Source organism: Camellia sinensis, chromosome 13, assembly GCF_055761805.1.
Source record: "Camellia sinensis isolate YWXY chromosome 13, ASM5576180v1, whole genome shotgun sequence".
Classification (NCBI taxonomy): Eukaryota; Viridiplantae; Streptophyta; class Magnoliopsida; order Ericales; family Theaceae; genus Camellia; species Camellia sinensis.
The window spans coordinates 57579862-57604019 of NC_138973.1; the positions used below are offsets into that span (position 1 = coordinate 57579862).

General features: G+C 37.2%; 2 protein-coding genes across 3 annotated transcripts; both read left to right on the plus strand.

Moving 5' to 3' along the window:
* The first annotated feature begins 541 nt into the window (after positions 1–541).
* Positions 542–4533, plus strand: LOC114271681 (uncharacterized). Its single transcript, XM_082902282.1, has 2 exons — positions 542–2218; positions 3802–4533. The coding sequence occupies exons 1-2, from the start codon at positions 620–622 to the stop codon at positions 4360–4362; spliced, it is 2160 nt and encodes a 719-aa protein (XP_082758408.1). The 5' UTR covers positions 542–619; the 3' UTR covers positions 4363–4533.
* Positions 4534–13959: 9426 nt separating this feature from the next.
* Positions 13960–20161, plus strand: LOC114263541 (KH domain-containing protein At4g26480-like). Of its 2 annotated transcripts, XM_082902283.1 has the most exons (7): positions 13960–14171; positions 15369–15514; positions 16316–16435; positions 16529–16645; positions 19347–19419; positions 19549–19587; positions 19921–20161. In XM_082902283.1, exons 3-7 carry the CDS (start codon positions 16316–16318, stop codon positions 19923–19925), a joined length of 354 nt encoding a protein of 117 aa, XP_082758409.1. In that variant the 5' UTR covers positions 13960–14171; positions 15369–15514; the 3' UTR covers positions 19926–20161. The 2 variants fall into 2 exon arrangements, with proteins under 2 accessions (XP_082758409.1, XP_082758410.1); XM_082902284.1 differs by lacking the exon at positions 15369–15514.
* Positions 20162–24158: the final 3997 nt, after the last annotated feature.

Here is a 24158-nt window from a genome sequence, read left to right on the forward strand (position 1 = left end):
GAAAAATGTCTAAGACCCCCTTTTTTCCCACCCCCTTTGACCCCCTCTCTTGGTTGAATTTTTTTTTCTTTTTTTTTTATTTCCCTTTTCCTCCAATCACCACCTGCCACATGTGTGTGGGGATGGTGGGGTGGTGATGGAAGGGGGTCTCCATCACTCCTCTATTAAATAATCACTCAGTCAATCCTAATGGGAGATAATTCAATTTATTTATATTTTAAATTATAAGATGTTTGTAATTATTAGTAAAATGAGATTAAAACAACTCAAATCCAAACCTTCTTTTCATCACATCCTAAAATATAATTATAAGGCCATTGAATCAAACGGAGATATATTTTATTCTCTTAACCTATCTTCTACTGCTGTTCTCTCCCATAATCAGTTTGGACCATCCAACTAGCAATTGTTGTTGCATCATGTTGCCATCACTAAAGCTACTTTCTCTTTAAATCATTGATGATTCTTTTCTTAAAGTATTGCTAATGCTTCTTCCTTTTAATATATAAACCTCAAAAATATAATGTCAAGGGGTAATTCCAACCAAAAAAAAAAAAAAGTTTCTTCCACAAAACAACCAGCACCCTGTGGAGCATTCATCAAACAGAGAGAGAAAGTGATGAAAAACAGAGAGGCAAAGATGGAAAACCAGATTGAACATTTCAGCCATGAGCATCCACTGACACTCCAGAATTACATCATCCCTGAGCCGTGCTTGGTATGCTGGCAAGGCATCACTTCTCCAATGTATTTGTGCAAGGAAGAGCTTTGCTGCGGAAGCTTCCGAATCCACAAATCATGCTCTGAATTGCCAAGAGAATTGCCACAACACCCTTTTCACCCACACCACTCTCTCACTCTCCTTCCCAAATCCCCATACGACTCAGGGACTCTCTGGTGCAACGCCTGTGGGAAGATGTCTTGGGCTTTTACTTACCACTGTTCTGTCTGTCAATTTGATCTTGATGTTAGTTGTGCTTCACTAAGTCCTATCAAAATCGAAGACCCATATCATCAAATTCAACATCTATACCACCCACATCCCTTGATTGTCTGTGACAACAAAACAAATCTTAAATTTCCATGCTCTGGCTGCAAGCAACCCATCAATGGAAGTCGGGTCTATGTTTGCCTTGACTGCAACTGCTTGTTAGATGAATCATGCGTCAAATGGCCTTCACAGATTGATCATCCTTTTCACCCACAACACCCTCTCACCCTTCTCGTCCACCATCCTTGGAATTTGACTTCGAGCCGATGCAGAGCTTGTGGGAAGGTGCTGGAAGGCTTTACCTTTCACTGTTCTGAGTGTAATTTCAGCCTCGACACACGTTGTGCTTCGTTGATCCCTACCCAAAATCCTGAAGCCAAGGATGAGTTACAGATTCAACAGTTAAGCCTAAGCCACACCCATCCTTTGATTCCTTGCCAAACAAAAATGGGTTTTCGTTTATCTTGTGATGCTTGCCAGCTTCACTTTGATGATTCTTCTGTCTATATCTGTCTTGAATGCAACTTTTTGTTGCACAAATCGTGTGCTGATTTGCCTCGGGAGGTAAAACACTCGTTTTATCACCAGCACACACTTACCCTGCTTGAGTATTCACCTCGTCAGTTTGAGGAATCTTTCGACACAAAGCAAATACTAATGGCAAATTGTCACCCTTCCAACCCGGGACATAATGGGTATGTGGCTAAACTTGCATCTTGTAAGATGGAGCATTCGCTTAATTGTAGAGGGAAGGTAGATGAATTCAAGGGTCATTTTCAATGCCATGCGTGTTATCAGTATACTTCAGGCTTCGCCTATGTATGTACTGAGTGCACTATCTTCTTTGACATTAGATGCCCATTTTCGAAACCCAGACTCATCAAATCTGAACTTCACCATCACCCACTTGCTTTCTTCACTGTCAAATCGAAAGAGCTCAATTGCCATGCTTGTAATCGGTCCTTTTGGACCCCTTTCTTCCGCTGTGTGGAGTGTGATTTCAATCTTCATGTCAAGTGTCTTCCAACATTGCCACCAACTGCCAAAGATAAACATCATAGGCATCCCCTTACTCTCACCAATTCTCCTATCAAAGACCGTCCAGATGAAGATGAAAATGCAGAGTTCTACTGTGATGCTTGTGAGGAAAGAAGGGAGCTATATGAGCGTACTTACTATTGCAAAGAATGCCACTATGTTGCTCATGTTCATTGCCTGCTCTCTGAGGTGTGCACATTCATATCACTGACTTCTTTTTTTCCCTTTTTTAACCGTTTTCTATCACCGCTTATGTGAATTCTAGTGATCAGTTGTTCAAAAATAATAATGAACGTAAATGATAACTTGTCAATGTACTCCAATGATTTAAATTTTTTTAAAATAAAAAATTGGTTTATTTCATTTTGAAAAAATCTAGAAATTCCCTAGATGTTGATTTGTGATTATGTATCAATTTTAAGCAGAATATAACAATCCCAATCAAACAATCAAACAATCAAGACAAAGAGACACAACGATTTTACGTGGAAAAAACCACAATTGGACACCTCCAACTGTGATAAAAAAACCACGGGCAACAGCCACAAAACAATCCACTAAGAAGATTTAAAGGAAATACACAGGTATACTCTCAATTACCTAGCGAATCCACGCCTAATTGAACCAACCTCTATGTGCCTCTTCCAACCCGTCTTCACCTCGGAATTGTCTTTACGATGAGCCACCCCGGAATCCACCAAAGCTTCAGGCTCGAATTCTTCAGAATCCACCGAAGAACAACTCTCTCTTTTGTAGAACAAAACACAACCTTTGATGTACTCTCTTTAAACCATAAGTTGAATACTCAATAAAACATCAAAGAAAACTCACAAAGTATCTCCAGATATAAACCCTAGAAACCAAAAAGAAGATCTGGAGTAGTAATCCTAAAATTTGACCCAACACGCGAATTTATAGAATCTGTCCCGCGATCTCCGCTCGAGCGCCAAACAGCCCGCTCGAGCGGCTTCAGCAAAATATGCGCATGATATAACAGAGGTCTGCTCGAGCGCCAGAAAGCCCGCTCGAGCGCAAAATCACATATCTCAGTACTTTTGCAGGCGACCAAAACTGCTGGAACCAGGGATTCTCCGCTCGAGCGCGGGTATGTCCGCTCGAGCGGACAGGCAATTTTGAATGCATTTTTGCATTTTGCTTTGGGGGCGCTGCCCCTCGACCCCGCCGTGGCGCTGCCCCGGACCCGCCAAGGGGCGCTGCCCCCTGGACCCCCGCGAGCTGACCGGGTAGCTCGATCCCCGTCATAATCAGCGAAGTGGCAATCTTGAACGCTTTATCATCACAAACTTCTCTGAAAAGCACAATTCGGGTTGGATTCACATCTAAACACTCATAGCCTCACTGAAATAAAAAGTACGAATAAAATTACAACTCAAAGGAGTTTTGTCAAACGGGATTGCCAAGAAATAAAACCTAACACATTTGATAGCTAAGTAGAATTACTTATGTGATTTCACAAGTCTTGCCACCATTTTAGAATTTTATAGAAATCCCAAATTTGGGTAGGGATCATTTGGACACAAATTTTATTAGTCAGTGACATAATGTAAGAAAATATTATAGTTGCATCCAATATTTGTTTCTAATTAATGAACACCAAATGGCATGTTCAATGTGCTCCCAAAGCAAGAAAATTAACATTTTAGTCCAATTCTTCCTCGTTGCCCTTTCTTTTGTTTTCTTTATTCTAGTTTTCTTTTCTACTATCCTCTATGGTTAATTTTATTGGATCAATTTTGTTGGTTGCTCCTTAGATATTACCTATTCTAGAGGAAGAGTGGTCCTTGGCTTGCAAACTTGAGACAAAATTGGACATTTCAGCTACTGGGTGTGAAGACAATACTGGTATAGGCATTAGCAAGGTTTTGATGATAGAAGAGATCATGAAGGAAGAGGGAACAGAGCTGGAGGGTCATTCAAGTGCCGATGAAGTTGAGATGGCAAGTAGCTCATCTAGAAAAGTTTTTTCAAGTGTTTCCACAGGCAATGAAGTTATGGCAAAAGGGGTTTCTTCGGTGATGGCAAGCAAAGCCGAAGGGGCAAGAATTGCCAGAGATTCTTCACTCATTGAACCAGATGAAGAGATTGATGTGCTTCACTTAAAGGTAGAGTCCCAAGCCATAGAATTAAAGGCGACAGAGAGAAGATTGAAGGAGCTAGAGGAGAGGAGTGCTCAGCATGTTGCATCTGCATTACCTAATTCTGGGGACAGTACTGAGAATGTTCAGCCTAGGCATGTAAAATGGGCTGGGCTGGGCAAGCCCAGACCTGGTTTTACATTTGGATGGGCCATCGGGCGGCCACCACCTGCTTAGGGCTAGGCTCGCGTGTGCATATATATATATATACACTACTAATACTAGTGATTGGTACACGCGATGTGTGTGCAATTCAAATAAGTAAAAATAAAACAAAAAAAGTATTACATCTTGTGTGCTAGTCACGTGTAAGTGTGTTGTTTATCAAATGTAAGGTGTTAGGTTTAAGTCTTCCCTTCTTTTCTCTATTTTCACATGTAAGTTAGCATTTGTTATATACATTTATCTCTGCCTTCAGAATTTTTAAAATACAATAAGACTGGGTTGGGAAGAAAATGGGTTTACTCCCTTACACTAAATGTAGAAATCAAGGACCAACATTGGAATATGTAATCGAATCGGTACAGAGCTTGTGGGAAGGTGACCGAGAAGGGCTTTTCCTTCGACTGTTCTAAGTGTAATTTTAGCCTAGACCCATGTTGTGCTTCATTGATGCCATTATTACCATTATTGCCACTGCCAACCCAAAATTCTCAAGGCAAAGGCAAGGGCAGGGCCGACGATTTCCAGATTCAACAGTTAAGACACCCCCGCCATTGTCTGTCAAAAGAAAAAATATTATTGTCATATAACTTGTGATACTTGCCAGCTTCACTTGTGATATTTTGCCGCCACCAACACACACTCACCTTGCTCCAATATTCACTTGGTCAGTCGTATGAGGATTTGCTCTAGGAAAAAAAGTTTTGGCAACATAAATGAATTCAGGTGTAAATTTAAGTGCCATGAGTATATGCTTCAGGCTTTTTGCCTGTGTATGTACCAAGTGCGCACCAATTTTGAAACCCTTCCTCATCAGCCTTGAACTTCACCACCAGCACCCTCTTGCTTTCTTTGCCGCCATACCGTACTTGCTCTATTGCAACACTTGTAATCAGCAAATTTGCACCCCTTTTTTCCGCTGTGTGGAGTGAAATTCGATCTCCATGTCTGTTGTGTTGCCACCGACTGTCAAAGACATACATCAGGGACATTCTCTCACTCTCTCAGCAATTCTCCCATCAAGCCCATCCAGATGAAAATGAATACTCGGAGTTCATCTGCAATTCTTGTGAGCAAAGAAGGGAGTTATATGATCCTACTTACTATTGTGAAGCAGTAGAATGCCACTGTGTTGCTCATGTTCATTGCCAGCTCTCTGAGGTATGTATGCACTTTCAGTTGTATGCACCTGTATAGATTTTTCTTTATCCGAAAAAAAGAAGAAGAAGATAGCTAATTAGTAGAGCTACTTGGGTGGGTTTCAGGAGTCTAGGTGACTTCAAATTTCTAACTGTTGCAATACTAGTGCCTAAATCATATTGCCCCACAGTTTAGATCTTGTTGGGATTCCAAATTCTTCAATTTGTATTGTTTAGTTGTCTCTAGGTTTTGCAGCTCTTTTTAACATGATAAAATCAAAGCTCTTTATCATCGAGTTGACCTCATTATTCCTTACTGCTGGGGAGAGGACCAAGAGACTTCCAAATGTTTTAAAACATGAGTTGTAATCCATTGAGACTGCGAGGCTTAATGATAATGGAATGCGATTCATGATTTTTATTTTTTTAGTCAGTGATTAATTGTTGGACCTCTCCTTAGGAGAGACTTGGTGGCTAAAGGGTTATTGGACCTCTCCTTAGGATGGATTCAGTGGCTAAAGGATTAGCCACTTACGCTGTGTTTGGTTGAGGGTTGGGATCTGGGATCCCGCCCAAGACCTTATAGAAATCATTGCAAGCAGAAAAACACACCCACACACAAGGAGACACAATATTTTACGTGGTTCGGCCCAATGCCTACGTCCACGGGAGAGTAACCGGTTATCACTATACCAATGAGGAGATTACAGAAAGATTACAATAGAGGAGGAGCTCACACTCTCCTCACTCAGCCACTCACCCGTCTCCCTCGCTCACACCGAGGGAGACGGTCTCTCCGCCTCACATCTCTCGCACTCTTTGGTTCACGGTTTTCTTCCTCACTCACTTACTCACATTTTGCTCTCTCCTCTCAACCTCCATTTATAGGTGAGGGAGTAGGTGGGAGAGCCTTTGGGCAGCCTCCATCCTTGACTCTTCAAGATGGTTGGTGGCCGCCAAGGTGGACTTTGGTTGGTTGCCTTCCATTGTTGACCAAGGTGTGTTCCCATGGAAGAGCATCACCTTCTTCACATGGGGTGAATTCAACAAATCACCCCCTCAACCCATGTGAGGTGATCCACTGCACACACTGCTGCTAATCTTGTCACGCCCAAATTCAACATAGTCTGCATCTCTTCACTGAGACGCTGCATCCCCTGAAGCTAGAGATAAAACACCAGAGATACAAGAGGAGGAGGGAATCCGACATCCTCAACTCAACTCACACCACTCTCTGATTTGGAGAGAGCCTCTGCTCCTATCTCCCACAGATCTCTTCCATGCTTCTGTCTCGGATGTCTATACCTGCTATCCTTGAACTTGCGCAACCAAGATATCCGACACCCCTTGATTGGATGTCCTGCACCCCCTGCTTGGATGCCCTTGACTATCATGCAACTCCTTGCATGATGAACACTGGAGCAACTAGAAAACTTCAGAGTTTGACACATCAACATCCTCAAGTTTCCTTGCTCGGAGCTTATTTCTGAACAACCAGCCTTTGCCCTTCTGCACTTCTGAACAACCTCCTGGCGTTTTCACATACGCTTGTTGTCTGTGCTGCAATCCCTGATGTTCGGTTCTGTCTCACTTGTCTGTACTGATGTTTGACAGTTAGCCCTTCTGTCAAGACAACTTCCACCGGTCTGTACAAGTTACCACTATGCAACTCCGTGCATAGTGCTCGCACCCATGGCTTCTGGTCTCCCTGCGTCAAGCTTGCTTGAGAGATCTACATCAACTCTATCATCTGCTGCCATGGAACTAAAGAAACCACCATAGAGAAATAAGACTTGCCACTCCTTGGCACGCACTCTTGCGTTTTACCTGTCTCAATTTCTCTGTCTGGAAGTTCCTGTGAACTGTCAACAACCCGCTGCTGCACACTCTTCTCGCGCCTCTGTACGACACTCTAGCGTACCATTGCACTGTTGCACGTCTGCAATTGTACTTCTGCGCTTAGTATGCTCCTCTGCAACTATTGTTCTACATGTCCACATACCATTAGTACTTTCTCGTATACAGTAGCTCCAACAGCCACAGTATTTCCCTGAGCCTGTACTGGTTGCCAAATCATCTATCCGTCGATGAATGGTCTTCTCTTTTGATTGAACCAGATCCTCCGATCACCTCAACAACCAGGAAAGTTCCCAGGAAAGACTGGTGGGGTCACAACCGGTCCCACTTAAGAACCAGTCTCCTTAGACAGTGTCTTTTTGACAGAACTTTCCTAGACCTTTGATCTTGAGATAATCATGTCTGCAATCCTCTGATCGCCCCTGACCAATCCTGATCTCCCTCGATCTGCCATTTGATCAAGCCTGATCTCCTCTGGTCTTCAATGATCTATCTTAATCTGTATCTGGTTGTCCAATCGGGTCAGAATCTGCCCATTCTAACCTCTTCAGTGAATCCGCAGCGTTCCACAATATCCGGCAACCTTCCTTCGACTATTGAAGATGACAAACTCCCATGTTTTGACAATCTTTCAAAACCGTTCAGAATTTCACTATTCTGACCTCGCGGTTGCGTCCGGAGTGGTCCGTTTAGCTAGAACCAACCTTCGCTGCATTTCCAGGGACCTCACTGAAAACTATCCCCGAAAGCTGGGCCACACCACAATTTTCTGAAAATTCTGGGCCAAATTACAATTTTCAGAAGTTCAGGGAATATTCCGTGTACCAACAGAATATTCCGTCCACTGCCCCTGACGCCGTCTGCCACTTTAATCTGCCTTCTTTTTAGAGAAACTTCATCTCCAAAATCTGACCGTACGGATGTGTCCGGAATACTCCAAATAGTCGGAAACCACTATTGGATCACCAAAAACGGACTCCAAATGGCTTCGATCTAGCCAAAACATTTTGTACGCCTCAGATCTGCGGCTGTACCTTCGCCGCGAAACACAGGATTCTTCCTCCTGCGGATGACGTGGCAGCTGACATGGCTGCTGACGTGGCACGCGCGTGCCATACACGCGCCTCCCCCCACTCGTCTTCTTCCTTCATCCGCGCGTGGGGCGCGTGCCTGCGACTGGGCCGACGCGCCGGCTGCCTCCACGGCGCGTGGCGGCGCGTGCCGAGACTGGGCCTCACGTGCCTTCTTCAGGCGGCGCGTGAGGGCGCGTGGCAGCTCCTATGGATGTCTGCTTTATATGGTTGGACTCCTCTTCTCGAGCCCTTGCTCCTGGTATGCTCGAAATCGGATTTCGAGCAACTTGATTTCTGGGCAGTTTCGGACACCACGCTGTTTTTGTTCCGAAACGCCACCGACGAGGCTCTGATACCACTTGTTGGGATCTGGGATCCCGCCCAAGACCTTATAGAAATCATTGCAAGCAGAAAAACACACCCACACACAAGGAGACACAATATTTTACGTGGTTCGGCCCAATGCCTACGTCCACGGGAGAGTAACCGGTTATCACTATACCAATGAGGAGATTACAGAAAGATTACAATAGAGGAGGAGCTCACACTCTCCTCACTCAGCCACTCACCCGTCTCCCTCGCTCACACCGAGGGAGACGGTCTCTCCGCCTCACATCTCTCGCACTCTTTGGTTCACGGTTTTCTTCCTCACTCACTTACTCACATTTTGCTCTCTCCTCTCAACCTCCATTTATAGGTGAGGGAGTAGGTGGGAGAGCCTTTGGGCAACCTCCATCCTTGACTCTTCAAGATGGTTGGTGGCCGCCAAGGTGGACTTTGGTTGGTTGCCTTCCATTGTTGACCAAGGTGTGTTCCCATGGAAGAGCATCACCTTCTTCACATGGGGTGAATTCAACAGGATTTAGGAAGGGATTTAGAAAGGAAAAGGAAAAGGAAAAAAATAGGTGAAATGTGAATAAAAAGGGAAAAAAATAAGTGAAATGTAAATAAAATATACTTACATATCTTTTCTCTTTCCTTTTCCAAATCTCTTCCCAAATCTCCCAACCAAACACAGCGTTAGGCTACAATCCTTTGGTTAATGTGATTCATTATTTATCATGAAAGTTAAAGATTTACCCAGCTATTTTTTTTCCATATATACATTTGGGTAGTAATATAGAAGAGTCAGAGAACAAAATTCTGTATACAATTACTTTTTGGGCTAGAGTATGCATATGGTATAACTGTGTAACGGGTCTGATTATATTATCCATTCTTCCATGTACCCAAAAAAAAAAAAAAAAACATGTTAGTTTTTGATGGGGAAAAAAAAACGCAAGATATATATATATATCTATAAACGTTATACTGGTCCTCTAGTAGCAGCCAATGTAGTTTTCTCATTTTAGGAAGGAAACATGTTTGGAAAATTATTTTTGGGGGTTTTCATCAAACTAAAACCAACATCTAATAAAGAGTAACATGGGACAAAATATAGAATCCTCCAAACATTGGTCTACGGAAGATAAAATAATTGTGGTAACATTTTAAGCTTATACATACTTTGCCAGAACGTCAAATAAGGAAGTCCAAATATTCCCAAGCATCATAAATAAAATTTTAGTTCCAATAATATGTTGCTCCATAGATATTTACTATACTAGAGGAGTAGTTCTTGGCTAGAAAACTTGGGAAGACAAAATTGGAGATGTCAGCAAGTGTGTGTGAAGATAGTATAGGGGCTTGCAAGGATTTGATGATAGAAGAGATCTTGGGGACAGAGTGAGACGAGATGGAGCATCATCAGCGTCTTTATGGAGCATCTAGAGAGGTTTTTCCAGATGTTTCCATAGATGATGAAATGGAAGGGGCAAGAATTGCTGGAGAATCTTCTCTAATTGAACTAGATGAGGTAGGGTGGCTAACTAGAAGATTAAAGGAAACAACGAAAAGATTAGAACTAGCGGAGAGGCGTGCTGATCATTGTTGCATCTCGATCAACCAATTCTAGGGATGGTGAGTGACAATGTTCAGTGAAGCATCGCTGATAAAAAAATGTTTAGTGAAGCACTGATTTGGAAGAGCAACACATCAGCAATTAGCATCCGCACATATATATAATGCTATAATTAGAAGGCAATAACTTGTTTGGTGTTTCAACTATGTTAGTTATTTAGAATATTTAAATCATCTTATGCTCAAACATAATTAGATTTTATTATGCAATTGTTAAACTTTAAAACTGTCTATATTTAACTCTAACAACTTTTTCTAAATTTTTGGGATGCTACCTTTTTAGCCAATTAGCCAATTAGTCATACTAAAAAGTCAACAATTACGGCTTCTCTCTATTTTTTGCACAGCTTTTCGTAATTAGTCAAAAAGTCATCCCAAACATACAAGTTTTTTTTACCTACCTTTTTAGCCAATTAGCCAAAAAGTTACTAAATTAGCCTGTTCCCAAACGAAGCCTGAGTGTTGCTATTCAGTTTGAAGGGTGGGCTTGGCGTAGCAGTAAAAGCTACCTCTTGGTGACCTAGAGGTTACGGGTTCGAGTCACGAAAACAACCTCTCCGCTTGTGGGGGTAAGGCTACGTACATCAACCTTTTCCCATACCCCACTTAAGCGGGAGCTTCGTGCACTGGGTACGCCCCTTTTAGTGTTGCTATTTAGTTTAATAGGTTCTCTAACTCTGGAAAACTACGGCAGATTCAATTTTTGAGCATCTTCACGAATTTTTTATTTTAAAATGTTAAGTCAACAACTTAGTCACACAATTATACATATTTTATATTATTTTGTATATCATTACTAAAATGGAGCTCTAGGGATTAAAATTATTGTTAATGATTTTAAAGGGAGGAAATTGCTTCCATGTTTGAAAAAAGTTTGGAATGCAGTGGAGATAGATCATGTGGAGACACTGAGTCATTAGAATTAGTGGTGAACATCGATCATATTGGGTTGAGATTACACTGCATAGTATTGAGGATATGTGTTTTTTTTAAGGCCGGCTAGACTAACATTAAGTCTAGTTTAGTCATGTGAAATCTATCACACCCCAAATCCAGGCATGACCGGTCGTGGCCCACAGGAACTTAGCCCAAGGTACACGTAAACATAAACATGAACGCCAAATCATAAAGAATAAATGTGACGATAGCCCAAAAATAAATAAATCAAAACTCAATCCAGTGACATGCCACAAGTGTAAAACAAGCCATAACCAGCTTCCTAAAATATATATACATACTAAATGAGACACAAACCGCCCACAAAATAAAATAATTCTAAATAAAACCCAACCACAATGTATGCACAAAATCCGACATAACAACCTAAAACAAATTAAATGAATGTCCTAGAGGTCCATGCAATTGAGTCCCCGCTACGCCACAAGTCCACTCTAAGTCCTTCTAACACTTGGAAATGATAAACAACTAAGTCAGCTGATAGCTCAGTGAGTAGCAACATGGATAGTAAATACAACTTTAAAAACAGGGTTCAATTCCAAAATAAGATATATATCACAGAAACTAGATTGGCATACAGTTTTAATAAAGATAATCTGTTTCAAAAAGAAGGTTCCACAGTTCAACAGTTAAAATACTCATGTCTCTCAAGAACATGATAAATGACATTTTCCAATTAAAACAGATTACAACATGAACACCAATAATTTTCTGGGTACTAAGAATAACAAGTAACATGCCACACAGTTCTCAAGGCTATAAGCCTGTTGGATCCAATATCAAACTAAGAGTCATGCTCAAGGTGGCAACCCAGGCCTTTTCTCTAAGACGATCCAATTGAAGGTCACCTAGCCCAACCCAGATCTTTTCCTTACAATCGTTGAGCAATAAAGTCGTCACAGCCCAACCCAGATCATTTCCCTAGTGGCCAGAGTCACCACACACAATGGAATAATTTCCCTGAACTAAATATACAAATAGTCCCGATAATCAATACAATTCAGTTTCGCAAAACATATTAGTTCACCATTATAAACATGAGATCATAACAAATAGTTTACAGTATACCAGATTTACACATGTGTCAGAAATAATTTAATTCCATTGATACTATAATAATTTATCAAAACAGTTTAGTCTTAAAACAATAATCACTACAACAAAAGTAACCTACGGTGACGAAAACTAGTGAAGAAAATAAAATTCGTCACTAAATAAAAATAATTCGTGAGGAATTTATAAATTTTGTCACATATAATAAAAAAATGAAAATGGTAGGTGACAAAATTTATTTTCGTCAATAAATACTTCATTTTAAGTGAGGAAAAATTAAGTTTCGTCACCAAAAAATTTCCCGCTTTTTTTTTTGGTGGCGCCAAAATTTTGGGACTTTTGGTGAGAAAAAAATTTGTCACTAATTATAAAATTATTTGTGAGGAATATATTTTTGTCACCAAAACGTTTTAATATTTTTGATATCTTTTGGTGAGGAAATAATATTGTCACCAATTTTAGTGGGAAATTTTTGATATATTGAGCGGCAATAAAAAAAAAAAGGGTATTAATTTTTTTTACCCCTTTTCTGTTTATCATCTCTATCTATCTCTCTCTCTCTCTCTCTCAAAATAGGGTATTAATTTGTCTTACCCCTTGCTCCTCCACCACGCCGATCGCCATCGTTGCCTCTATTAGCCTTGCCGATCGTCGCCGCCACTAGTAGCCTTGCCGGTAACCGCCACATCTTCTTCGCTTGGTGAGAAATATATTTTCATCACCAATAATTTTATATATATATTTTTTAAGAAACTTGATTTTAAATATTTTAAGACCATTTGGTGAGAAATATATTTTTGTCATTAATAATTTTTAATATTTTGAGACTTTTTAGTGAGAAAATTATTTTGTCACTAATTTTGTAGGGAAAATTTTGACATATTGGGCGGTAATGAAAAAAAAATAGACTATTAAGTTTCCCTCTTTTTTTTTTTGTTTATCAGTTTTCCTGTTCTCCCCCCTCTCTCTCTCTCAAAACAGAACACAAGTTAATTAGCTCTCTAAGTAACTTATGGTGATGAAAAGTAGTAAAAAAAAAAAAAAAAATTTCGTCACTAAAAAAAAATAATCCGTGACAAACTATAAAATTTTGTCACATATAATAAAAACGTAAAAATAATTGGTGACAAAATTTATTTTCATCAATAAATATTTTTTTTAGGTGAGGAAAAATTAAATTTCGTCACCAAAGGTTTTGCCTCTTATTGTTTTGGGTGGCGCCAAAATTTTGAGACTTTTGGTTAGAAAAGAATTTGTCACCAATTATAAAATTATTAGTGAGGAATATATTTTCGTCATCAATATTTTTAATTTTTTTTTTTTGAGAAACTTGATTTTAAATATTTTAAGACCATTTCCTCACTGATAATTTTTAATATTTTGAGACCTTTGATGAGAAAAATATTTTGTCATTAATTTTAAAGGGAAAATTTTGACATATTGAGCGATAATGAAAGAAAATAGATTAATATCCCCCCCTTTGTGTGTTTATTAGTTTTCCACTCATTTTTTTTTTTTTTTTTTTTTTTGTGTTTATTAGTTTTCCTCTCATATCTCTCTCTCTCTCTCTCAAAAACAAAACACAAGTTAGGTCTCTTCCTTTAGCATTCCATGTCCTCCTTTAGCGTGTTTTTCTCCAGCGCTGCCGCCGACGTCGCCCATTCTCCTCCTTCATTGGCGCCGCCGACGTCGCATCTCCGAGCCCGTCCGCCCGTCTCCTTTAGTGCCATGTGTTCTCTTCCATCAATGCCTCTTATTATTTGATTTCTCTGCTTTGTATTTTCAGGTATGGGTCCTCTCTCTCTATTTTTCTATCTCTATTTTCCCTAATTTTCAAATCTAATGAGACACGCAGTGTCCCATATGTGATTTCTTCGGACTGTATTTTGCATTTAAAGGTTGTGATTTCTTCGGATTGAATGGTGGGGACATGATTGATTTGATTGCTAATGTTTCTCCCTGGTAAGCAGGTTAACAATAACTTATTTGCTTGGTTGTTTTCACAACATTGATTGACTTCCGTTGCCTTCACAGGTTTCCCTTATTGAACAGGTTTCTGAATAATATATTGACAAAATAATTACTCGGGGAGGGGGGGTTGGGGTTAACCTTAACTAATTATTTGTTGTAGGTAGAAGGGAAAAAAAAAGGATTGTCAATAGATTTCTAGCAAAGGTTTATTAGCTGACACGGCTTGATTGTGCTAGTCTAACTCCATAAATTTGTTATCTATTTAACCTCTCTACATGATAGGATTTTCCTACAATGTTACAGAGTAGAATTGAGGGGTTTTTGGTGGTCTCTTGGAACTTGTTCTCTGGTTGAGAAAATTGTTTGCATTTCTGAATCTTTGGCCTTCAGTTTTGTGAGTTTCGAGTTTTGTATTTCTGGATGCTTTTATCTCAGCAAAAAGAGGTACTTCAAGTGAAGTAGTATTATTTGGATTGTAATTACTTTGTATTGTTAAATAGTTAATTATTTTTCTTTTCTTTTCTGTTTTTTTTTTTTTTTGGTTCTTTTTCCTAATCTTCATCTTTTGCTGTTGAAACCTTTTACTCCTCCATTTTATATTTGAATAGTGATATGTCATGAATAATATTTTATTTAAAGGCGTCAAACTTTGTTGTAAGATGTTTAAGATTGTGAATTTTTTAAATAAACAGCTGATTGATTGGAGATGTATTTTCTTATGCACCCTTCTCCACATATCAATAATTATGTTAAGTTTGTCAAATCTTTTGTGAATGAGTATTGACCATTCAGTTATAATAGAATAGAGCTTAACTACATGTTCTTTTCTCATTTTCTACTAGGGTACATTCTTTTTGAAAGATTTGAGTTTGTCACATAGGGGGAAGCATTGATTATGGCTAGCCCAGTAAACAATCAGGGTAGTCTATCGATTTTGTGGAGATTGGTGACTAATTTGTTAACAAATGTAACTGGTACATTTTATTCTTGAAAATTGACATTTTTGGAGCAGAAATATTGCGTGTAACCACATTGTTGGGGAATGCGTCATTTTTAGATCAAAGTGGGTTCGAACATGCTAGCTCCCTGGCTTTAGGAGGAATATTTTCAAATGGAGGAGCCAATGTGAACAGATGGGCATCACCGTTTCAATCAAAAGTACGGATACTAACTATTAACATAACCTTTTGTTCCATCTAATTTTATTGTTTTTCAGAAGCATTCCTGACTCATTTTTTAAACATTTCATTCTAACTTCATTAGTCTATTTGAGTGCTTGTACTGAAATTCCGTGTCTTTCATGACGGTTAGTTTGAGGCTAACATCATTAAGAATAACACAAAGATTTAATCAAGTGTCCTAATCCAGCATAACTAGATAGTTAACACAATGTTGGAAAGGACATTTACCTATAAGGGCTGAGACAATTGGAGGACTTTTGTTCTTACTGCTGACTTCTTAATTAACATGATGTTTAGTGGTGTACATTACAAGGGGAGACTTATTGGCAGAGACCAATTCATTTGTTTTTGGTTCTAAGAAGTGACTAATTTATTATGTTGTTGATACAGTAGTTAAATATGCTATCATCTGAATGCAAAGAAAAAATTAACCAAAAAAAAAAAAAACTCATAAGAGCTGGTAATATTTGCAAAATGATGTATATTTCTTGGTTTCAATACTCTGGAGTTTGTTTTCAGATATATACGAATAAGTTCAAGCTCTTATATGATTTGTGCTCAAACGCGAGCATATGTTTTTGGTGTTCCATTCATATATATGTTGAGGTGCACCTATTTACTTCTGTGGGTTATCTTAATTTCAATGTGCAGCAGTTCTAAGGTACTTTTCTTTGTGATAGTTTTTTGGAAATTTGGTAGATCTTGCTTTGCAAAACAGTATTACAAGTGTATCTATCTTTTACGTTCTTTTAACGTTGGCTGTGTTTTTATTACATAGATGTCAGGTTTATTGCAGCCCTCATCTGCACAAAACAGGCTTGGTTCTCAAGGCAGCTCATCTGGTCTTATAGTGAAGAGAATGATGAGGGTGGATATCACAGTTGATCAATATCCTAATGTACGAGTTACTCTCTAATTCCATTGCATCTTTTTCATGGTGTGGTTTACTGCATTTCATGTTTAACTTCTTGTTACCCACTTGTCGTTGAAGTTCAATTTTGTCGGCCGCCTCCTTGGTCCTAGAGGGAACTCACTCAAGAGAGTAGAGGCAAGTGCTGAGTGCCGTGTTCTAATCAAAGGACATGGCAGCATCAAGGATCTTGTTAAGGTAATTTTGATTGTCTTTTCAACCAGAATGCTTGTGTTTCTTGGATACTTTATGTTGTGTTTTATGGTTTGATGTGTTAATACATGAAATGCTGAAACCATAATATTCTGGATACTGATTAGAGCAATGCCACACTTTTAATCTCTCTCTCTAAATGAAAGCTAGAGGTGTAACATGGGCTATGCTCATGTTCTTAACTTATGTCATCTTTATCTCATTTTCAATTCAATTATTTATTTCTTTTTAGTGGTATTCATTTCCTGATATCATTTCCAAAGAGTTTTGTTTGTACAATAGTCTACAATATTGATCAGGTTTCCAATTTCTTCTGACCTCGACCAAAAAGTAAAGAATTATTATTTTTTTTATTTTTTATTTTTTTGGGAGATCACAATAGCTTTACATGCTTTCAATTTTTCTTGTAAAAACTGTGAACTTTTATTAGATGTTGTAATTAACCATTACATTATAGTTCTTAATACCTTGTCTGATCATGAAGTTAACATGGTTTGCCTATTCATATTGATGGGTGTTGCATTTTTTCTCTCTCTAAATGTTCTATTTTACTCTGAATTACTTTTTATAATTTCTTCCCCATGGGTCTTTAATCGAGAGAACAATGAGATGCTCTAGCAATTGTATTTTTAGGAATCTTTATTTTTTATATAGCAGCTCAATGAGGATCTTCAATTTGGAACCCCCCTTTTGATTGAAGAGTGCATTCAGTTTTGCATATCAGGCTTTGATTGCATATTTCATGTATTGTGGTAGCTGAGAGTAGTTCATTTCCACAACCCTTTGAAATACATTTTTAGAAGCAGTGGGACATGAGATTCTTTGACCATCCATGAGTAACACTGATCCTTCCTTAGCCGTCTTGTTGACAAGTATGGTTTTAGGTATACCAAATATGAATAAGCATATTCTTGGTGTTTGATATATGATGGCGACTATCAAATATTTGATTTATGATTGTAATTATCAATTAAATATGTAGTCTCTTGAGTTTGTTGAGAATAAAAAATGCAAAACTAGTGTAGCAAGCGTGTACTGAAAAGCTTATGTTATGTCGGTTTTCATCCCAGTATGACACGTAAATAACTGTAGCACATGCACATGTATGGTGCCTGTCCAATAAACATAAATTTGGACTCTCTCTTTGGGATAATGTTTATAGGAGGAGAGGCAGGTTATTATCCTAATGGGATGGAACTTTTATTGATCGTGGTACCAATAAATGTTTTGGCTGGGATTTAATGTTGCTGACGCTTAACTTTTTTTTTTTTTGTTGGTTATGTATTTTTATTAAGAAGAGACAGATTTATAAAAGGTGCTAAAAGTGGATACAACTCATGTAGAAAGTCCAAGGGAAGCACATGCTATCATCCTATACAAGTACAAGAATCTAGCTAAATCTAAGAAATATGGATTCTTCTAAAAAGGTTCCATGTCCATGTTGGACATGTGTTGGGCACCCATTCAGACATGCCCTATTATATTTTTAGATGTTTTTAGGTGGAGTTTGGACATTTAGAATACATGTCTATCTCGTAGACACACATAAACACATTGTTAGTTTGGATTTGATATCCCTTTACTAGGAAAAAATACTTACAATCTCCAATCAATTGTGTGTACTAGTACTTGACCTCAAAACCTCCAAATTTGGAGGTTACCTCTTGCAGAATTCTGAGTTGGAACACGTTCTCTCTCAAGAGCAACCCCTGCCCCCTTTCTTCTGGCAGCCTACGTTCATTCCAAAATCTGACCCTATATGTCCTCTGACAATTACATTATATGTTCAAGGAACTTCTTCCATTTCTTTCCTAATATCTTTAGATGCACCAAGATCATTAGAGAGTTACACAATTGTCTGGTAGACCTCAACCCCACCATAATGAGTGATTTCTACCTTCCCCTAATAATTTCCTGCTTGAATGCAAATGTCTATTACCATTTTGTCATTAATGGTCATGTGAACACCCAGAGTCTTTTGTTTCTAAACTTGCCTATGTAATTAAGGAGCAAACAAAATCGCAATCCACCATATTATCTTTAAATTCTTCTCCCACATGTGACCACTGATTAACTGTGAATCAAATTTCCTATATGTCGCACTCATTGACTATGAAGCAAATTATTATTCATCGTACCATTATCATGTTTGCGGGTATTTACAGGGTCTCCCATATGAATCCTATCTGTTACATCAAGGAATGAACATGGCCATTTTCTTGGCTTATAATGGAGTCAATGTCTAGCTATAAAAAGCCTATCTTATACATGGACTTGTTTTCTATCACTTTGGAACTACTGAACTAGTGTTGTTTAGTTGGAGCATGTAGCTAACATATTTAGGCAATTGCTTTTGGTTTCTTCTTTCTTGTTTTTCCTTTTCTGGTTGTTTGTATCAGTAAGTTTTGATTGTATAATCATTTTTACTCTTTTTACTTTAGGAGGAAAATAGATCATACCCTTTTTTCAAGAGCTTGTTTGTTCTCTAGAATTCTACGACTATTTTCAATATTGGTTTTCAATATATATATATGAATTTGTAATTCATTTTTTTAAACATTGCATTTGACTATTGACAATTTAGCTATTTGACATAAATTTTGCTAACACGCAGTCTTATAATGCAGCTAAGTTTTATTGAATCTGAGATTGTTCTTTTTATTTTCCTTGTCATCACTTCTTGTAGTGGCTTTCTATCAGAAAAGATGAGAATGAATTTGGCCCATTTTCTGCTTGGAACATAACTGGAACATGCACAGGTTTGTAAGTTCGTTGTGAATCTGATTATCTTATTATTCCAGCTGATTGGGAAATGGTTTTTTTTTTAATTTTAAATTTCTTAATTCATTTTCCCTTTCTTTAATTGTATTATATGTTCTCTGTATTAGGTGTTCAAGTGAGTCATTCCACTGGTTGTTTATGGCCATGTAAGCCTTTTTTTAATTATTGTTTTTGTAACAATATTTTTCACATGAATAATACTTTGAGTGAAGAAAGTATTTTATTACTACATCTTATTGGGATGTGCTCTTTCTATTGCTCTTTACTTTTCTTTTTCCTTTATGTATTAAATGATTATTAATATTTGGCATCTTCTATTACCTGTGTTGCTTTATCATCAAGGATCACCTCAACTTTTTAAAGTTTTAGATTGTTATATGCATTTCTACTAAATTGGTTTATAAAATAAAATTATTTATATATGAGTTTAGATGTAATTGATAATATATTAATGTTTTCCTTGTTTATTTTCTTTGCAGATTGATTTTTGATGACATTTGGAAGCATACTTGCAAATCAAGATGAAGTGTTGAATTTTTTTTTTCTTGAACTGATACTTAGTTCTAGTTGCAAATCAAGATCGAGTGTTATTTTTTTGTTGACTCCACGTTAGTTCATTTTGGAATTTGCTATGATGGTTTTTTTTATTATACTTAATGGATTATTATTAAATTTGTTTGATGGATACATTTTCATTTATAATATAAATTGTTTAGTGAATTTTTTTGTGGAGTGGTGTATAATAGCTAGTGAATTTCTTAGTACATTTAAAATGCTATTGGATATGAGTAGGGATATTTGTGAAATAATAATTTAAATTGAAATATAAAATATGGAACAAGTTTAGCGACGAATTTGTTTCGTCATTTGTATTTGTTATTATGACAAAGTAATTATTCATCACTGATAAACTTTTTTTGTGACAAAATTTACTGCAGTTTACATATGAAAGTTTTTATTTATTTTGTTATTTGGTGACTAAAAATTTCGTCACGTATATATACATATTTGTGACGAAATATATTTCGTCACCCATGTATGACTTTTGAAGACGAAAAAGTTTGTCACCTTTACATCTTATTGTGACGAAATTATCTCCTCATCAATGATCAACATGCGTGACAAATTTATTCCTCAACTAAAATTATAAATATGGTACTAAATAACTATTTGGTGACGAAAATGAGAATTTTTGGCGACAAAATGTTGTTTTATTGGTAACAAAAAAATTATGACTTTTGAAGACGAAAAATTTCGTCACCTTTACATCTTATTGTGACGAAATTATTTCCTCATCAATGATCAACATGCGTGACAAATTTATTCGTCAACTAAAGTCATAAATATGGTATTGAATAACTATTTGGTGACGAAAATGAGAATTTTTTGCGACAAAATGTTGTTTTATTGGTGACAAAAAATTTCGTCACTGAAGTAATTTCATTGGTGACGAAATTATTTTTCGTCACGTTGGCTTTTAGTGACAAACATTCAATGACGAAACCGGTGACGAAAATATTTCCTCACAAATATCTATAGTGACGAAATTAGCTCTTTGGAGACAAAAAAATTTCGTCACTCAAGACCCAACTTCTTGTAGTGAATTCAATTTTCCAACAATTCAGGATAGGGGATCATTTATAAAAATACGTAGCAAGCAACTACTCACCTGAAAACGAAATAATGTAATCCTCAAATAGAGTATGAAAGTCCAACTAGTGCCTTGAACCAAGTATGAAGACTACACGTCACTACTAATTTAAAAATACTAAAGAGAATAATAAACTAAGTATCCCACACTAAAGCACACTAACACAGATCAACCCCACTCACCGTTACTCTTAAATAATACCTAAGTTCATGTTCTTCAAGGTCTAAAATTACCCAAGACAAGGGTTCCAATCGAAACTTAACTAAAAGTAGTTTTCAAATAAAACAGAGTTTTAAACAAGTTTTCCCAATCTATTCGCTAATTTTGAAAATTAAAAACCCACTCCATGCTGTTCGAAAAATTCCAAAACCCTCCAAATATCAACTAATATATCCTAAGTTTCAAACTCAATTGGTTTCACTTGATTTGTTTATCAAAATAATTATTTACAATTAATTATATCCAAACAAGTTATTTTCTGCATCACTTTAAAGAAATTAATGGTTCTCTTAGTATACACAAGTAATCAACGCAAGGCCAAAAATGTAAGAAACTAGACTCAACCGGTTCTAATGATGCTAATTTGATAATTTTCGGATTTATACACAACGAGAACGACACTTTCGAAGTTACTGCTTTGCACCAGTTTTCTGGACAGATTTGAATGCGCCAGTTAATATAGATTTTGACTCCCAAAAATTATGAGAAAATTGTGATATGCAATTCAATATGTAATTAATCTACTGCAAAAATTTCAGTTCAAAATTCATCCGTTTGATATGGTTTCTTGATTTTTAAAGTTTGTGATTCTATGCAAAATTTTTAAATTAAGAATTACACCCATTCTTTACACACAATTTATTTCCTTAGGTTTCTTAACAGTGTATATATATATATATATATAAAATACATAAATCTACAACCTCTCCATCAATGAACTAAATAATAATAGAATAAGGATTAAAAAAACAAAAGCAAAAGGAAGAAGAAAGCTAGAAAACACACCCAAAAATCCTTCATTGTTTGCAACCATTTGTTTCTCTTCCCTCTCTCACGGCTACTGCTAGGAAATTGTTAGAAGAACTAGGGTTTTTCTTTTCTTTTCTTTATTATACATAACATAAAAGACTCTAAATAATTATCCTTTGTTTTATTTTATTTTCTCTCTCCATTAATTTAAATAAAACACAACTAGTATTAGGTCAAAATATACTTACTAATTTGTCCCTTTTTTTAATATAATAAATCTTGCTTCTAAATTAAAGACTTTCACCAAAAATTTATTTTAGGTTTAAAATTGATTAAAAGACCCTCCAATAAAATTTAATTTGCACTTAAAGATTTACAAGCAAAGTATTTGGGATTTGTAAAATTATTATTATTTAATTATTTACTTTATTTTTATATTTGAGTTCTCACAAAATCTAGTCTAAATGGAACTTCTAAATCCAAATCCACTCACTTAACTTGATATATATAGACTATTATTTTTTAGAGGGGAACATTGATTGGTAGGTTTTTATTCTTGGTAATACTGTTTGACAAAACTCCTTTCAATTGTAATTGTATTCAATCTTTTATTTCAGTGAGACTATGAGTTTTAGATGCAAATCCAACCCCAATTACGCCTTGCAGAGATGTTTAAGAAGTTTATTCTTTCATGTTTGCCACTTCGCTGACTATGTCGGGGATCGAACTGCCCGGTCAGCTTGCGAGGGTCTAGGGATGAGTCCAGGGCAACGCCTCCGAAGCAAAATGCAAAAATGCATTCGAAATTGCTTGTCCGCTCGAGCGGCCGTTTGTGTGCTCAAGCGAATAATCTTTGGTTCTAGAAGTTTGAACTGTCTTTAAAAGTACTGAAAGTTATGTTTTTGCACTCGAGCGGAGCTTTCTGCTCTCGAGTGTCAGTCCGCTCGAGCGGCCATTCTTGCGCTCGAGCGGAGATCGCGGATATGTTTTCTATAAATATGCGGTGCAGTCAGTTTTTAGGGTTACGGCTTCCAGATCTTCTTCTTAGATATTAGGATATCTAGAATTTCTTTGCTAGTTTTTTTTTTATGTTTGTTTGAGTTTAAATCTAGTTTGAAAAGTATACATCAAAGGATTATTTGTTTCGTTCAATACAAAAGAGAGTGTTGTTCTTCGGTGGATTCCGTGGAATTCGAACCTGAAGCTTTAGTTGATTCCAGAGTGGCTCATAGTCGTGATTCGACATCGGCATTGTGGATTTGACGTTGGGCAAGACAATTCCGAGGTGAAGACGAGGCTGAAAGAGGCACATAGGGGTCGGTTTGATTCGAGCGTAGATTCGCTAGGTAATTGAGAGTACACTTGTGTAATTCTTTTATGTCTTCTTAGTGGATTATTTTGTGGCTTTTGCCTATGATTTTTTTATCACAATTGGAGGCGCTCCAATTGTGATTTTTCCACGTTACATCGTTGTGTTGATTTGTCTTTGATTGTTTGATATCACAAATCAATATCTACGAGATTTCTAGATTTTTCATTGATGAAGTGGTTTATAAAGTTTTTATTGTGGGAGAGATGGAGCAAAGAGAGAACAATCGGTGAAATGAGAGCAATCCATGGTAAAATAAAATTGAAATTAAGAATGCTACGACCAGGATGGATCTTTTAGGTCTTACAATAATAGACAATGAAGTTAGGGAAGGAACGGACTCTTCCATGGTGGGAAAGCAAATATATAGGGGCAAGACTAAACGCATCAAGAACAAAGTTAGAGGCATTTAAGAAGATGTGCAAATTGAAATTTGTGGGTACACCCGTCCATAGAAGCTTAAGCTTTCATAGTGTGTGTGTAGCAATTCACGATAAGTTGTGAACATGTGATAGATGATGCTCTGTTTAATTCATAGATTTGGAAATGGCCACACAAAAAACAAAAAAAACAAAAAAAAAGGAAAAAATGAAAAAATGCAAAAGAAACCATTGTTCTTTGTTTGGTTAACATGGAAAGCAATGAATGAACAATAAGAACTCATTCCAATGATAGTGGGAACAATTTTAATGTTCGTTGCTCTTCCTGAAAGGTTCCCGTTTGGGGTC